At 39.2% G+C, this 12,482-nt stretch overlaps 1 protein-coding gene across 1 annotated transcript in view; it reads left to right on the top strand.

The window, feature by feature from the left end:
* Window positions 1-1,558: 1,558 nt before the first annotated feature.
* Window positions 1,559-12,482, top strand: part of LOC128695043 (modular serine protease) — a 59,388-nt gene continuing 48,464 nt past the window's right edge. Inside the window, exon 1 of the mRNA XM_070091360.1 lies at window positions 1,559-1,801. Coding sequence (XP_069947461.1) covers window positions 1,705-1,801 — 97 coding nt within the window. The 5' untranslated portion in view covers window positions 1,559-1,704. The remainder of the gene's footprint in view (window positions 1,802-12,482) is intronic.

Below are 12,482 nucleotides of genomic sequence, written 5' to 3'. Positions count from 1 at the left end.
CCGTGTTGGATACTTCGTGCCATGAAAAATAAGTCACAATACCGAGCTTGAGCACTATTAATATTATTGCTGGGTTCGCCAGCCTACTCTGGCTGCTTAGGAGAGAACATTTAAATGCACCTCGTCTACCCTCCTCTACCTCCCAAAACTATACCGTTCAAATTGCCAGCTACAAGTTCAGTGGCGGGACAGGATTTTCTTCATTCCCTCAAGAATCTTTCCTGGCTAAATGAGCTGTAACAACTCACAGCTAACCCACAAACTGGAGAGGAAACATTAGACGATGTTTTGGTTTGTCCTGGACCACGACTAAGTCACAGTAAGGATCGAACCGCTACACCAAGTAGTATATAACTCGAGTCAAAATGGTATATGATGCTTGCAGGACATGGGAGCAAACACTTCCGAAATTTATTTTGGAAAATGTTGCTCCTGGAACCGAAACGTTTCCTAACAAAACGTTTTTACAGTGTTCACACATCATTTCCCTCCACGGATCGAAACGTCGTCTAAGGTATCCTAAAGCAAATGGATCCACCAGGAGGCCTGGTCACAGACCGGGCCGCGGGGGCGTTGACCCCCGGAACTCTCTCCAGTTGTGAATCGTATGTGCCAAATTGAATCAGGTTTGGCATTTCACAGGCCATATTCGGCAAGAAGAGCGTTGCTATTTAAGCCAAAATAGCAAGTTTTACCTATTTGGCACAACACACACACACACACACACACACACACACACACACACACACACACACACACACACACACACACACACACACACACACACACACACACACACACACACAGATATATATATATATATATATAGATATATATATATATATATATATATATATATATATATATGTATGTATGTATGTATGTATGTATGTATGTATATATATATATATATATATATATATATATATATATATATATATATATATATATATATATATATATATATATATTATATATATATATATGTACTCCCACCTCTATGTGCCTATCTTTGTGTACCATATACTTTCTTACCTATCTCTACATACCCACATCACTTTTCCTGCTTCACTTCCTCTCCTCAATCCTTACGAGCCCTGTGACTAAAAAAAATCTTACTGTACATTAACTTAGTAGCAATGGGATCAGGGCTGTCGCTTTCGTTTAAAAAGCAGATAATGTTGGAAATATAATGTTTAATAAGATGATGCTACCTTAAATTAATAAGCTACGAGGTTAACAAGATTGCTTCCTCCAGAATTAAGTTAAACTCTCTTCATATTATTAATTATATAAGAAAGAATTTCATCTAGGAACCTTCCGAGATTATTATCTGTCACGATTCATTCACCACGCAATAGAGTACATGTGTTCCTAAGTAAAATATTACTATTTGATCTACTGTGTTTTCCGTGCTGCCTGTTGTCTGTGTAGATGTTTCTTGGTTCATTGCATTTTTTCCACGTCCTTGAGTGTCCCCATGATGGAAGAAAAAGGTTACAGATAGTTTACATGTGGTTGTGAAGCCTCATGGCAACTCGGGTGACGGTAGTGGGGCTCCCCCATGTCCTCACCAGTACAACAGGATTTTTCCCAGTTTCATTGACGCTGTAAAGTGAAGTATACGTTGTCTCCCTGGCACTCCTCGACAGTGCTCAAGGGACTGCCTGACACTGTCAGAGGTCAGTAGGTGACTCTGGAATTATGATGGTGTTGAGTGCAAGACGCAATCTTAAAGTCAACATGCTGAGAACTATCTTCACTTGGGCAACTTGCATCTCCATTATTCTTCCTCTATCAGGTATTATAATACTGCGGTGCCGGGCGTAGATTTTTCGGGAAAAAGAATATGCTTAATAGTGATATTTCTATCTGTAGTTTATGGTACACAGGCAGAGGTTAAATCTTCATAATTTATCACTGATATGTGATTACGATCATGTGGATAATACAACTATAGAAAATGTATGTCAGTGTAAAACAAAAAACACCAGTATTTAAGCAAAACAAAACTTATCTATCTTATCTTAATGTCAGAAGTCGGGAGGCTAAACCAGCGATGACTTTTAACATTAATTCATGTTTAAAAGTTTCCATTTAATTGGCGCACAAAATATTATGGTTTCCCTTGATATTACAACAAAACCTTGAACTGTGTCAGTCAAGGTCCCTTCAGGATCCGTGCCTTGACGTAGAAAATGGGCTTTAGATCCAAGGAATTGGAACCTCCCCTTTCCCTTCCTCGGATCAAAAATGATTACCTCCCATTCTCCAGGTGATGTACCATCTTGATGGGTACAATACTTACACGAGAATATAATACCAGCCAGATGTTTTGTGATCTCTGCGATCCAAGGATATTTCTGTATCCTGCAAGCCCAACCCTCTCTACCTCTGTGATCGAAGAAACCTATCCCTGTATCTCACAAGCCCAACCCTCTCTACCTCTGTGATCGAAGAAACCTATCCCTGTATCTCACAAGCCCAACCCTCTCTACCTCTGTGATCGAAGAAACCTATCCCTGTATCTCACAAGCTCAACCCTCTCTACCTCTGTGATCGAAGAAACCTATCCCTGTATCTCACAAGCCCAACCCTCTCTACCTCTGTGATCGAAGAAACCTATCCCTGTATCTCACAAGCCCAACCCTCTCTACCTCTGTGATCGAAGAAACCTATCCCTGTATCTCACAAGCCCAACCCACTCTACCTCTGTGATCAAAGAAACCTATCCCTGTATCTCACAAGCCCAACCATCTCTACCTCTGTGATCGAAGAAACCTATCCCTGTATCTCACAAGCCCAACCCACTCTACCTCTGTGATCGAAGAAACCTATCCCTGTATCTCACAAGCCCAACCCTCTCTACCTCTGATCGAAGAAACCTATCCCTGTATCTCACAAGCCCAACCCACTCTACCTCTGTGATCGAAGAAACCTATCCCTGTATCTCACAAGCCCAACCCTCTCTACCTCTGTGATCGAAGAAACCTATCCCTGTATCTCACAAGCCCAACCGTCTCTACCTCTGTGATCGAAGAAACCTATCCCTGTATCTCACAAGCCCAACCCTCTCTACCTCAGATCGAAGAACCCTATCCCTGTATCTCACAAGCCCAACCCTCTCTACCTCAGATCGAAGAAACCTATCCCTGTATCTCACAAGCCCAACCCACTCTACTTCTGTGATCGAAGAAACCTATCCCTGTATCTCACAAGCCCAACCCTCTCTACCTCAGATCGAAGAACCCTATCCCGGTATCTCACAAGCCCAACCCTCTCTACCTCAGATCGAAGAACCCTATCCCGGTATCTCACAAGCCCAACCCTCTCTACCTCAGATCGAAGAACCCTATCCCGGTATCTCACAAGCCCAACCCTCTCTACCTCAGATCGAAGAACCCTATCCCGGTATCTCACAAGCCCAACCCTCTCTACCTCTGATCGAAGAAAACTATCCCTGTATCTCACAAGCCCAACCCACTCTACTTCTGTGATCGAAGAAACCTATCCCTGTATCTCACAAGCCCAACCCTCTCTACCTCAGATCGAAGAAACCTATCCCTGTATCTCACAAGCCCAACCCTCTCTACCTCTGATCGAAGAACCCTATCCCTGTATCTCACAAGCCCAACCCTCTCTACCTCTGATCGAAGAAACCTATCCCTGTATCTCACAAGCCCAACCCACTCTACTTCTGTGATCGAAGAAACCTATCCCTGTATCTCACAAGCCCAACCCTCTCTACCTCTGTGATCGAAGAAAGCTATCCCTGTATCTCACAAGCCCAACCCACTCTACCTCTGTGATCGAAGAAACCTATCCCTGTATCTCACAAGCCCAATCCTCTATCTATCCCACATGCTCAGCTCCCCTTCCCCCCAATTTACCTCAATAAACGCAAAGGTATAGAGTGCTAGCGTACTCAGCTCACACAGTGAGGTCTGGGGGTCGATTCCCGGCATGGTTGGAAACATGCTGTCCCTGTTCACCTAGCAGTAAAATAGGTACCTGGGTGTTAATAGACTGGTGGGGGTCGCATCGTGGGACAAAATTGACCTAATTTGCCAGAAATGTTCTCCATAGCAAGGGGCTTTCTATATTAGTATGTTACTGATGTCAGCTATGGTCTGTATACCATGTAAATGCACTTGTAGAAATAAATATTATATATATTAGTGTAATTAAAAATAAACATTGAAAATTTGAAACCAATCAGAAGAGTCATTTACAAGTTATCACATCGAAACAAACATCAATTTTGTATTTTTAATAAAAACTAGCCTGGCCCATGGTTGGGCTCCGAGAGTAGTAAGATTCTTGAAACTCATCAAAGGTAACAGCAGATTAACACCTACACAGCCAGAAACCAAAGTTAAAGCATATTATAAACTTTAAAGCCAGTCAGAAAACATCCTCTAGTTATATATCGCAGAGGCCAGTATGCGAAAATAAAGCAGAACTTTAAGTTTGAAGCCACTCAAACGTTACATTCTGAAGTTATCGGTATTGAAGGTTTAAAGCCGATCGGATGAGGCATTCACAAATCTTATAAAAGCCATTTCAATTTTACCAATGGCAAATTAGTACCTAGACAACCCAAAATCATTCCAAATCTTGACCTAAATAAGATACACCAGTGTTCAAGGATTGAGTCGATGAGTGAAGACATTCTCCACTTTTTGTACATAATTTTATTTAGTAAAATTAGCAAATTGGGACTTACGCAGCCCCCCATAAATGAAAACTTTCTTTGAGTAAAACATACCAGCGCTAAAAATTTGAAGCCGACTAGAAGAAGCATTCTCCAGCTATCGTATGGAATCCAACAGTTCAAAGTTTAAGTGCATCGGCAAACTGGTCATCTATACGTACTTGAATAGCTTAAATATGTAGTGTCATCATTGTCATAAGATCCATCAGCCATTTAGAATTCAAGCCGTTTAGATGAGGAGCTTAAAATGTTTCACATACCAAAATACCATACAATTTTAAAAAATAAAATTAGTTAATTTTATATTCTTCTTGATTCGCCGGTACTGTCCCGGTCCCGGGCCTTTTCCAAGTGGCGGCTCGGCCTTGACTCCCTGTCTCGGGAGTATCTCAGACTAATGTCTGCCATGGGAGGAGGTACAAGTACCTCCTCATCGTTGGGACCGAGTGTCCCCAGGCCTAGCCACATTCCCTGCCTTCACGGGGCTCGTAGGCAGGACATCACTAGCGCTAAAAATAAAAAGACACAATACGTGACTGGAACAATACACAAATTTTATTTGAGTACCACCAGCATAGCTCTTTATATAGATAAAATAGCTTGTCACATCTTAGTTCAATTTTTTTCCATTACTGTAACAATTTTACAATGATTTCCAGGAAGAACACAATTGACTTCAATTGTTTGAGACCCTTGAGGGAGGTGTGCCTGGGGGTGAGAAGATCTTTGTAAAAAAAAAAAATGAACATAACCTCTCCTTTCCTGGATATGACCTGATTGAATCTCATTTACCCAGGCACGGTGTCACCCCTAGAGGTTTAGCGCTTTAAAAGTCCACCCGTTTGTCACAGGAAGAAAACTACAGGAAAAACAGTCTGGGTCACGCGAGACGTATGGGTAACTGTCCTCATCACTGTCTGCCCCTGTTTGCCTAAGAGATACACGCCTCATAGCATACATTATATTATATATATATATATATATATATATATATATATATATATATATATATATATATATATATATATATATATATATAATATATATGCCTGCACTTTAAAGGAGTGGTTTGGGATATTGGCAGTTTGGAGGGATATGTTGTGTATCTTTATACGTATATGCTTCTAAACTGTTGTATTCTGGGCACCTCTGCAAAAGCAGTGATAATGTGTGAGTGTGGTGAAAGTGTTGAATGATGATGAAAGTATTTTCTTTTTGGGGATTTTCTTTCTTTTTTGGGTCACCCTGCCTCGGTGGGAGACGGCCGACTTGTTGAAAAAAAAAAAAAAAAAAAAAAAAAGAAAAAAAAAAAAAAATATATATATATATATATATATATATATATATATATATATATATATATATATATATATATATATATATATATATATATATATATATATATATATATATATATATATATATGTCGTGCCGAATATGTAAAACTTGTCAATTAGCAAGAACTCACTTAAAATTGTCTTTTCTAACATCGACACCATGCCCAGCCCTTCTAGGGTAGGGTAGGTGCCTGAGCCCGAGCCTTTAGCTCATAAGACTGTCATTCCTATTTGCCCCCTTAGGGCGGGGATGGCAGACCAGAGAGGCCTAGCTTGTGGCTAGGCCTGGGGACAGTTGGTCCCAAAGATGAGGAGGTACTTTTGCCTCCTCCCATGGGAGACTTAGGTCTCAGACACTCCCTAAAGAGGGAGCCAAGGCCGGGCCACCACTTGGAAAAGGCCCGGGCCGGGAGAATACCGGCTAATCTTTAATAATAATAATAATGTCTTTTCTAAAATTTCCTCTTATACGTTTAAAGATATATTTTTTTCATTAATGATAATGCAAAAAAATTTAATTTTGCACCAAAAGAATCTTAGAAAACTTACCTAACCTTATTATAACAAGAACAATTTATTTTAGCCTAACCTAACTAAATATATTTTAGATTTGTTTACAATAATTTAATACTAAACAAACACAGTGAAATATATTTTTTTTCGTTAGGTTCAGAATGAGTCTGGCGAAATTATTGCTTACACAAATTTTCACTTGTCCTATATGGTAAGATGAGCGTTGCTATTTAAGCCAAGATAGCAAGTTCTGCCTATTCGGCACGACATATATATATATATATATATATATATATATATATATATATATATATATATATATATATATATATATATATATATATATATATATATATATATATATATATATATATATATATATATATATATATATATATATATATATATATATATACATATATGCAAAACAACCACTCTGAAAGAATAAAGGAATTCCAAGCGCTTTCGTGACTACTCACATTATCAAGGAACTATGTATATATATATATATATATATATATATATATATATATATATATATATATATATATATATATATATATATGTATATATATATATATATATATATATATATATATATATATATATATATATATATATATATATATATATATATATATATATATATATATATATATATATATATATATATATATATGTCGTGCCGAATATGTAAAACTGGTCAATTAGCAAGAGCTCATTTAAAATTAATCCCTTTCTGAAATTTTCTCTTATATGTTTAAAGATATATTTTTTTCATTAATGTTAATGCAAAAATTTTTAATTTTGCTCCAAAAGAATCTTAGAAAACTTACCTAACCTTATTATATCAAGAACAATCTATTTTAGCCTAACCCAACTAAATATATTTTAATACGTTTACAATAATTTAGTACTAAACAAACACAATCAAATATATTTTTTTCGTTAGGTTCAGAATGATTTTGGCGAAATTATTGCATACACAAATTTTCGCTTCTCCTATATGGCAAGATAAGCGTTGCTATTTAAGCCAAGATCGCAAGTTCTGACTATTCGGCACGACATACACATATATATATATATATATATATATATATATATATATATATATATATATATATACATACTGACGGGGGAAGAACACCATGCCCAGCCCTTCTAGGGCAGGGTAGGTGCCTGAGCCAGAGCTTGCTATCACCTGTAGCTCACAAGACTGTCATTCCCATTAGCCCCCCTGGGGTGGGGAAGATGGCAGATCAGAGAGGCCTAGCTTCTCCCTACGAGCCCCGTGAAAGGGAATGTGGGTAGGCCTGGGGACACTTGGTCCCAACGATAAGGAGGTACTTGTACCTCCTCCCATGGCAGACATTAGTCTGAGATATTCCCGAGAAAGGGAACCAAGGCCGGGCCACCACTTGGAAAAGGCCCGTGCCGGGAGAGTATCGCCAAATCACGAAGCTTTATACTGAGAGACACACGCCTCTCACTATGTACATTGAGATATACACCTCAGTGCATATACACATAAACACCTCTCACTGTACATGTATATACACCGAGATACCTCTTACTGTATATACACAGAGATACACATCAATGTGTATGTACACTGAAAATATTCACCTCTCAGTTTATATACCCTTGATGACGAACAGGTATAAGGACAGGTTTATTAATAGACGGTTGTGGCTGTTGAAATACGACGGGGTTCCCCACTATCTCGAAGCTCCATCCTCATAAAGCAATAACTGAAGGCACACACAATTATTATTATCATTATTGGTAGGCGGTACACATGTAGTGGCCATACTTCCTTTGGCTGGGAGTACGCAGTGTGAATTAATAGTAAATGTTTGAATTACTCTCTCCAAATTCCCTAGTAATTTGTAAGTAGATAAACCAAAATACATTTAGATCCGGGATTTCTCTTATTATCATAAACGAGATTGTGGTAAGCTTCCGAGACGTCTCTATCTCTCACTGTATATACAGTGTAATATAAATTCAATATAAATACACAGAATGATGTATATCTCTCAATGTACGTGTATACACCGGTAATTTACTTTAATATATACATAAGGGATTGGATTATTCTAAACTGGGGATGTATAGTTAACACGCAGCTTTAATGAGAATACCGGCGAATAAAAACAAAAAAAAAAAATGACCCTGGTGCTTTAGATAGTCTTTAAACTTGACAGTCTGTGCTTTCTCTCTCTTTCTCATATATATATATATATATATATATATATATATATATATATATATATATATATATATATATATATATATATATATATATATATATATATATATATATATATATATATATATTTGATCCATGGAATACCACATCTTTAACGTAGCTACACCCACAGAAATTATGTCATGTTAGCGTCAGAAACGTATTTACTGGTGAAGTAAATAATTCAGTGATTTGCTCACTGAATTTAGGCTCAGTTTTTGTAACACTTCACACAGAGACACCACCATTCTAATTTTACATTCACCCACTAATTTTACGCCTAATTTTTGAGCTGAAACCACAACCAATCACTAAAAGCCTAATTTTACATAAAACCAAACATTTTAGGCCTAATTTTACACAAAGGAATAATAATTTGTTCACTTGCTACGTTAGAAGATATAAAATAATTATATATTTAGGTCCTATAATATATACATTTCGGCAAGGACTATAACAACGGTACATTTCATTTGTTGAATCCATTGTGCAATGTATTCATTTGAAACCACACTATAATTAACTCACCACCACAAATTTTACTTCCAGTAGCAAAGGTAAGAAAGATATATCGCAATTTACACATGGAAAATGCATGTAGGGCTGATTCCGACTGTGCTCTCCACCATCTCCACTGCCTTTATAAGAGCCATCATTACCACACCACTTCAACCTTCTGCTCCACGATAAGTACACAGAGGGCAAGTGTCCCTGCTCATCCTTGTTGATAGCAAGTCACCACCACTATTGCAACAACAGCTACTATCACCACCATCCCGCTACTACAATTTCCACAACAATCACAATCACTGCCAAACCATCACCATCCCACCCACCACAACTACCATCACCATCACTACCACAACAACAATAACTATTTCCCGAACTCAGTAGATTACAGAGTTGTACTATATTACAGGGCTAAAACAGTCATAAAGAAGCGAGAAAATATAGCACAGTAGGAACTTGCAATTTAACTTAATCCTTTACCTCTTCTCAGCTTAAGAATACCTCATCTCGAGGTCGAAATATAGACTACCATTCTTCCTCGTTTTTTGTCTCCTGTGGGATTCCTCTCTCTTATGTACATGTATTTACAGGAAGTTAAAGAGAGGCTTTTTCCATGTGAAAAGAGTCAGGTATTTACTCCTAACCACAACACTGGTAAAGAACCAGGATAGGATGTGTCCCAGCTGTCTGTTTGCAAGAGGCTGGCTGGTTAATTGGTTAATGGAGGTCATTAGGGCTGCGTGTAACCTGATGATTTAGACAAACCATACCCCCGGCCGGGATTGAACCCGCGGTCATAGAGTCTCAAAACTCCAGCCCGTCGCGTTAGCCACTAGACCAGCTAGCCACAATAAGATTCATCCAACTAGGTATATTTCTACACCATAGGAAAGTTAGCACAGGCACCTCTGTGACCACAAATGCAAGTTTTTACAGACGAATCTCCAGCTAGCGTGGCCGTGACGAACTCTAGCTCAAGTCATGTTGGCGGCAGTGAAGGGACTTGAGCTAGAGTTCGTCACGGCCACGCTAGCTGGAGATTCGTCTGTAAAAACTTGCATTTGTGGTCACAGAGGTGCCTGTGCTAACTTTCCTATGGTGTAGAAATATACCTAGTTGGATGAATCTTATTGTGGCTAGCTGGTCTAGTGGCTAACGCGACGGGCTGGAGTTTTGAGACTCTATGACCGCGGGTTCAATCCCGGCCGGGGGTATGGTTTATTTGCAATCGTGTCATTACGATTTCTTAAGTCATGATTTAGACACATGTGCAACTCTTGGGTATCTTTATTGAGGAAACGTTTCGCCACACAGTGGCTTCATCAGTCCATACAAAGGAGAAACTCGAAGAACAGGAGGAGAATGAGGTAATCAGTCCCTCAACCTTGAGTCGATGCGGTCAGTCCATCAATCTTGAATAGAATACGGCATATGTGCGGAGAAGCAGCCTAACCCTTGGGCACGACCTACTTCCACATTGGACAAATGTGACACCACCTACGACTGCTGCGCCTCTCCTGCCTATGGTTTATAAGCTGCTTCTCCGCACATATGCCGTATTCTAATCAAGATTGATGGACTGACCACATCGACTCAAGGTTGAGGGGCTGATTACCTCATTCTCCTGTTCTTCAAGTTTCTCCTTTGTATGGACTGATGAAGCCACTGTGTGGCGAAACGTTTCCTCAATAAAGATACCCAAGAGTTGCACATGTGTCTAATTTATCAACGTGTCGGTTCTCTGAACCATTCATCTATAATGCGTGTAACCTGTTCACCACCAGACAGGAATACTTTAGTCCTACACTCAGTGTGTATATATACTGAGGGGTATTCACCTTTGTCTTTGTTGGGTTTATCAGGGTCACTGACAGCGTAAGCCATAACGAGCCCGGCTTCCCCATGACACATAAGAGCATAAGAAAGAAGGAACACTGCAGCAGGCCTACTGGCCCATGCGAGGCAGGTCCAATTCTCCTACCAGCTTAAGTCAACGCCCTAACCTAGTCAGGTCAGGTCACATTCGCTTAAGGAAGGAGCACGGTATCTGACCTAGTAGCACAAGCTAGGCAAGTCCAGCTCACACTCACCCACACGCACTCATGTTCTAACCTATTTTTAAAACTACACAACGTCTTAGCTTCTATGACGGTACTCGGAAGTTTGTTCCACTCATCCACAACTCTATTACCAAACTAGTGCTTTCCTATATCCTTCCTAAATCTGAATTTTTCCAACTTAAAGCCACTGCTGAGAGACACGGGGAAGATTTGTTGCCTAAGGCTGGGCGATGAAAGAAAAGGAACAAAAGTTCATTTGCGAATAGAAATAGAAACATGAAGTTTCCAATTAGATTCGGATGCCCCCCTTGCCAAGCCCCAGCAGAGCGGGATACCCACACCCCACCTGAGTTCAGTAACCAGCTTCCCACCAAAAACCGTTAGAGAATTATCCGCAGAGCGGAAAAAATGGAGCTGGCTAAAAGTAAGCCGATGACCAGGTGCCCCTCCTGTTTACAGGAGGGGCACCTGGTCATCAAGTACCTCCCCGGCGGGCAAAATAGATGAGGACAAGCGTCCTCAGGCGAGAGCGAGACATTCACACCTGACGAAGGCTGGCGCAGAAGTCCCAGGTATTCACCTTTAGGTATACTCTTTCAGTGGGTAGAACGTTCCCTAAAACAATGTATCTGAACTAGATACTGAACCCCCTTGAGAGGTCAGACAGCCATAGTACACATCGGTCAGCAGACCAACTAGGGTCGTACACTACCACTAAATGGCTCTGACTATCGTACTTATAGCTGGCTTAGATTATTTGCAGGATTGTGGCTTTGTATTGCATGCGTCGCATATCGAGCGAGTATCTGCCCACAGGATGGGTATGGGGTGCATAATAAACATATTAAACTAACTGCAATACAACAACTACTACTACCAACACCACCACCACCAACTACTACTACTAGTTGCTGGACTATTCCCATATCATTTATCATAATTTAAATACAACAACATGGTCGTCTGTGGGAAAAAATATCATACAACACCTACAAATATGCTTAATTTTCATTCGTTACGAAAATTAGCGTATTTAATATTATATATATATATATATATATATATATATATATATATATATATATATATATATATAT

Source organism: Cherax quadricarinatus, chromosome 35 (genome assembly GCF_038502225.1).
Source record: "Cherax quadricarinatus isolate ZL_2023a chromosome 35, ASM3850222v1, whole genome shotgun sequence".
NCBI classification, from domain to species: domain Eukaryota; kingdom Metazoa; phylum Arthropoda; class Malacostraca; order Decapoda; family Parastacidae; genus Cherax; species Cherax quadricarinatus.
Note: the sequence above shows the minus strand (reverse complement) of the source record. Positions and strands in the feature narration are given on the sequence as shown.